The 6,000-nt window shown below is 48.8% G+C and overlaps 1 protein-coding gene across 1 annotated transcript in view; it reads left to right on the top strand.

The window, feature by feature from the left end:
• Positions 1-289: 289 nt before the first annotated feature.
• LOC125289177 (roundabout homolog 2-like) overlaps positions 290-6,000 on the top strand; it is a 158,975-nt gene continuing 153,264 nt past the window's right edge. Inside the window, 1 exon segment of the mRNA XM_048235883.1 lies at positions 290-561. Coding sequence (XP_048091840.1) covers positions 435-561 — 127 coding nt within the window. The 5' untranslated portion in view covers positions 290-434.

Raw genomic sequence — 6,000 nt, 5'->3', positions numbered from 1 at the left:
AGCCATCGGGGGTGAGGAGGGAGGGACTGACTGACTGACGGACGAGAAGAAGACACAAAAGTTTGCCAGGAGATCTTGGATGTATGTTGATCTGTGTATGTGAACACCAAGATGCCGGATTTCAGAGGTCCCCTTAGTTTTTTGTCCACCAGCTGTTTGTGCCAGAGCTTCTCACTAGCTTCTCTACATCTGAAGTGAAAGTGAGCGTTAATCAGACAGAGGGGAGGAGGAGGGGGGGGGGGGTGACCGGTGGAGGGGCTGGGGGTGGGGGCACCCAAAATCCCCCATCAGCCCATGGTGGATACAGCTGACAGCTTGAAGTCCCTTCCATTTACCCGTGAGTGGAGAACTACTGTGGGGAAAAAGGAGTCTATTTCGGCGCTGTTTCCATTTCCACTTCTGACGCTGACGGGGGAGATTCACCGCGCTCCGAGATGCTGGCCTGGAACCAGGGTGGCTTCCTGTCTGCCTGTGAGCTCGCGCTCATCCTCTCACTGCTCCTGGGGGGGCCAGGGGTGACCAGACAGGGCAGAGCGCAGGGAAGGCACCGCAACAAAGGTGGTAAGTCTTAAGTCGCGACCCTCCGGCAAAGTCCTCCAAAATACTCAAGATGTTGAAGGGGATGATGGAGGTTAGTGAGATTGCCTGTGCCAGGGGCTCTGTGTGTGTGTGTGTGTGTGTGTGTGTGTGTGTATAAGTGAGTGTGTGTGTGTGTGTGTGAGTGTGTGTGTGTATATGAGTGAGTGGGTCTGTGTGTGTGTGTGTGTGTACAGTATGTGTGCATGTGCATGTGAGTCTATGTGTGTGTATGAGTGAGTTGGTCTGTGTATGTGTGTGTGTATGCGTGTGTGTGTGTGTGTGTGTGTGTGTGTGTGTGTGTATATATGAGTGAGTGGGTCTGTGTGTGTGTGCATGTGTGTCTATGTGTATGTGTGTGTGTGTGGTTCCTTGCCGTGTGCTGGATTGACTGTAGCTTTAATGAGCCATGTAGATGTGGTAATGGATGAGGTGGCTGCCTTACCTGGAACATGTGTGTTGCAGCATGCTGCTGAGAGCTGGGCTGCTGGCAGCTACTGCTGCTCAAGGTCAGGAGGGATCCAGGGGTGGACAGATTGATGGAGCAACATTTTGTTTTGGACCATGTTGTAGCACTGCGTTCTGTGTGTGTATAACTCTGTAAGTGTGTGTGTGTGTGTGTGTGTGTGTGTGTGTGTGTGTGTATGTGTGTTTGTGTGCGTGTGAGTGTGAGAGAGACAGAGAAATGGAGAGAGGGAGAGTGCATGTTTGGGGAGTGGGAGTTAATCAAGCCTCTGCCAGGTTGGAACTGTTAGTCACAAAGTGTTTTCTAGCTCGGAAAATTAATCTAATGTTTTGATGTAATGATAATCATTTCCTTTGATTACTTTCACATTTCCAAGTTGCAGCTCCATGTTTCTCTGAGGGTACAGCTTGTGGCTACATAAGTGAGAGCAGGGGAATAGAGTGTGTACAGTATTTGTGTTTTGGGGTCATCGTACACACATGCAAAGGAAAGGGAGGGTATGCAAACATGATTTAATGCTGAGTTTTGCTAAGCTGATGTGTGTGGTGGAAAATCCTATCCCCTAGACCTGCTGTGTGTATACTGTAGGTGTGTGTGTGTGTGTGTGTGTGTGTGTGTGTGAGTGTGAGGGAGAGAGAGGGAGGGAGAGGGAGCCATTTGGTCTTGTGCAAACACACACACGCACACATGCTTACATGGAAATTAAGAAATTTACAAACACATACAGTGCAGTCACAGTACACACTAATTAGAACACACACATGCGCACACACACACACACGCACACACACGCACATGCCTGAGGGCTCTGTGTGCTGTGAGAGGCTGCACCTCTGGGTGTGTGGTGATAGGACTGTGCACGGTGGAGATGGGAGGCAGCAGGAACCAATGCATTAAGTGGGGGGGGGGGGGGGGGGTGTGGGCAGGCGAGTCTCCCCATAGCTCAGCCCCAGGGGCCCTGGCTGGTTCAGGAGTGTCCCTGCCTGCCTGCCCCCTGGTGGTGTCCTGAGCAGCCAAGCCAGGTGGAGAGGGACCACCATCCTCTCCAACACCAGCACCCACTACCCTCACTGGTCTGGAGTCTCAGCCCCCCCCAGTCACCACCCACCTCTCTCACAGACACACACATAAACACACACAGACACACAATCTCATTTGTCAGCTTAGAGGACGTCTGTTATCTCTGCTCTGATGTTCTGTGGGCCTTGACTCGTCTCTCCTGCCTCCAGTATCGGCGGTGAGGGGCCCGTGCAAGCGGCTCCATGCCCGCCACCAAAGGGCCCATGGTGGCCCGTGATCGGCAACCAGATTCCTGCCGCACACACACCACACACCACACCACTTCCTCTCATATCTGGCTCCATCTCCTGCCTCTTCTCTTTCTGTTGCCATGGCTCTTCTCCTCCCTCTATTCCATTCTCTCTGTCTCTCTCTCTCCCTCTATTTTATTCCCTCTCTCTCCTCCATCTCCCGCGACTTTGTCTATTCCTCTTCTTATTCCCCACTCATTTCCTCTCATCCTCCCCCTTGTGGCAGATCCATTGGCCCCTTCATTTATTTTAGCACACTTTTGTCTTTTTGGTGTTGCTCACAGAGACTTAAAACAAACTTTAATTTAAGCACAGTATGAACCATCATAGGCTTTCTTTGGATAAGTGTGTGTATCTTTGAAAGGATAGCACTTTTACATTACATGCTCTGATTACTGTGTATTGTTTATGAAAATGGCGTGTGAAAAGTAACAGATGGCAGTACTCTCGTGCTCGCTTTGAATTGCTTTTTTTGGGGTTCCTGCTTTTGGATTGCACCCATCCGCCCACTGTGAGAACAGCAAACACACACACACACACACACACACACACACACACACACGCGCACACACACACACACGCACACACACGCACATGCCTGAGGGCTCTGTGTGCTGTGAGAGGCTGCACCTCTGGGTGTGTGGTGATAGGACTGTGCACGGTGGAGATAGGAGGCAGCAGAACCAATGCATTAAGTGGGGGGTGGGGGTGGGGGGTGTGGGCAGGCGAGTCTCCCCATAGCTCAGCCCCAGGGGCCCTGGCTGGTTCAGGAGTGTCCCTGCCTGCCTGCCCCCTGGTGGTGTCCTGAGCAGCCAAGCCAGGTGGAGAGGGACCACCATCCTCTCCAACACCAACACCACTACCCTCACTGGTCTGGAGTCTCAACCCCCCCAATCACCACCCACCCCTCTCTCACAGACACACACATAAACACACACAGACACACAATCTCATTTGTCAGCTTAGAGGACGTCTGTTATCTCTGCTCTGATGTTCTGTGGGCCCGCGGCCCGTCTCCTGCCTCCAGTATCAGCGTGAGGGGCCCCGTGCCAAGCGGCTCCATGCCCGCCACCAAAGGGCCCATGGTGGCCCCGTGATCCGCTTAACCAGATTCCCTGCCACCGCCACACACCACACACACCACACACCACTTCCTCTCCTGCTCTGGCTCCATCTCCTGCCTCTTCTCTCTGTTACCCGCTAGCTCTCTCCCTCCCTCTATTCCATTCTCTCTGTCTCTCTCTCTCCCTCTATTTTATTCCCTCTCTCTCACTCCATCTCCCACGGCTTTTGTCTATTCCTCTTCTTATTCCCCCACTCATTCCTCTCATCCTCCCCCTTACAGCAGATCCGTGGCCCCTTCATTATTTAGCACACTTTTGTCTTTTGGTGTTGCTCACAGAGACTTAAAACAAACTTGGTTAAGCACAGTGTGAACCATGCGAAGGCTTTCTTTGGATAAGTGTGTATCTTTGAAAGGATAGCACTTTTACATTACATGCTCTGATTACTGTGTAATTGTTTATGAAAATGGCGTGTGAAAAGTAACAGATGGCAGTACTCTACGTATCGCTTTGAATTAGCTTTTTTGGGTTCCTGCTTTTGAATTGCACCCATCCGCCCACTGTGAGAGCAAACACACACACACACACACACACACACACACACACACACACACACACACACACACACACACACACACACACACACAAACACACACACACTTTCTCTCTCCCTCTTTCACACACTCACACTCACACATGGCATATTGCAAAGTATTCATCTGGGTGTATGTGTTTAAAGTGACACACACCTCCTCTTTCCTCTGTTATGAGTTGCTCTGCTATTCCTCCCTCTCTCTGTGTGAGATGCCTATGTCAAGGTTGTCACCTCTCTGTATTACTGAGTGGTTGAAGACAGTCAATACCTGAGAAACATGAAGGTAAATACTCATAACACGCATTTAAAATAACATCCTTCTCCAACTATTTCAACCCTGATTGGTAGCAGGATATGTCAATCCAAACACATCTGTTGGTTATAAGATGGAGCTCTTTAAAACTAGTTGAAGTTTTAAAATTGACTGGTTAGCAGACACATTTTTATCCAAAATGACTTGAAATGGCAGGTCAGTAAATTGAACCCAGACTGACTGCAGCTCCACCAAGCCCACTCTGTTCTGTCCTCAAACATCCACAAGAAGTTGTTAAAGGTGCAATCATGGATGGGCAGTATTTCTAATGCATCTATTTACTTCAAAATGTGTATTTGAAATACAAAATAGTATTTTGCTAGTTTGTCTTTGATGGACCTTATGAAAATCATAATGTATTTTGGTTTAAAAAGTCACTTTCCTCAAAACTACACATGATGTCATGGGTATGCATTTGCGTGCATCTTGGAAATAGAATGGTGCCCATGATTGTTTAAGACTGTTCCCTGATTCAATTTACACACAATGTTTGTCTGTATGTGTGAGTGTATGTGTGCGTGTGTGTGTGTGTGTGTGAGAGAGAGAGAAAGAGACAGAGACAGAGAGTTTGACAGAAACGTGCTTGTATAATTACTGAGAGCGTAGATGGTAAGGAGTCACAATGAACGCAATGCAGCAAATAACATTACATAAACAAAATTGTAATTGTTCAGTGTTGTCTGAGTCAGACACACTGAACCATGAAGTAAACACAGAAGATCTCCAGAGAAAGTAATTTGTACTCTATATTTATCCTCGTTCCTCAATATCCACCACAAAACAAGACCGATTCGAGGCGTATGTTTTGTGCATCCGTGCCGGCATGCCTTTACGCATGGATATCAGTGCCTTCAGCCCACTTCTGCCTCTAAATGCTTTGAAACGGGGGATGCTTTTGTGTCCGCGACGGCCTTCAGCTCATGACTACATCAGGCCAGGAGCTCCCTCCTGCAATTAAGGCTGCGAGCCGCTCTTGAGGTTTGGGTCTCTCCAACTCGGCTCATTTACGCTTCACCTTCCTGACCCTGCCGTATCCGCACTGCGCTTATTTTAGCGGGATGGGGGTGGGGGGGCGCAGCTCCAGGGGGGCTGACTGGAGTCGAGTCCGACAGGATCTCACCGCTGCCGCTCTTTGACCAAGCGAGTCTCTCTCTCTCTCTCTCTCTCTCTCTCTCTCTTTCTCTCTCTTCTGGGTTCTCCTGAGCTCCACAGTTGCTGGGAATTGTGACCCTGGGCATTGACTGTCTTGTACAGATATTTTATAATATATTTTTTTTTTTTTAAATGAAGGCTGTGCTGATTACTGATTTCCTGCTTTGTTGAACTCATTCACTGTGATGGAATTGAAAGTCAAACTGGATGTGTTTTGTTTGGCCAGGATCTTTCTCTTGCAATATGTTGTGTTTCTTATTTTAGCTCCGAATTCTGTTGTAGTTTAGCGTTTTATGTCAGTTGCCGTACACTCACATGATCTCATGTGCTCCAAGACAACATAATCTTCTTGTCCTCTTATACCCGCTCTTTTTTTCCTCCTCTCTCTCCTGCTCATCTGTCTCTTTCCATCACATTTTCATAATTTTACCACCCTCCTCCCTGCCCAAATCTTCTGTACCTTTTTTCTCCTCCTATTTTCTCCTCTAATGTTCCACTTCCTCCAGCCAACGCTGTCTGTTGTC

Source organism: Alosa alosa, chromosome 2, assembly GCF_017589495.1.
Source record: "Alosa alosa isolate M-15738 ecotype Scorff River chromosome 2, AALO_Geno_1.1, whole genome shotgun sequence".
NCBI classification, from domain to species: Eukaryota; Metazoa; Chordata; class Actinopteri; order Clupeiformes; family Clupeidae; genus Alosa; species Alosa alosa.
This window is presented reverse-complemented; position numbering and strand designations above follow the sequence as displayed.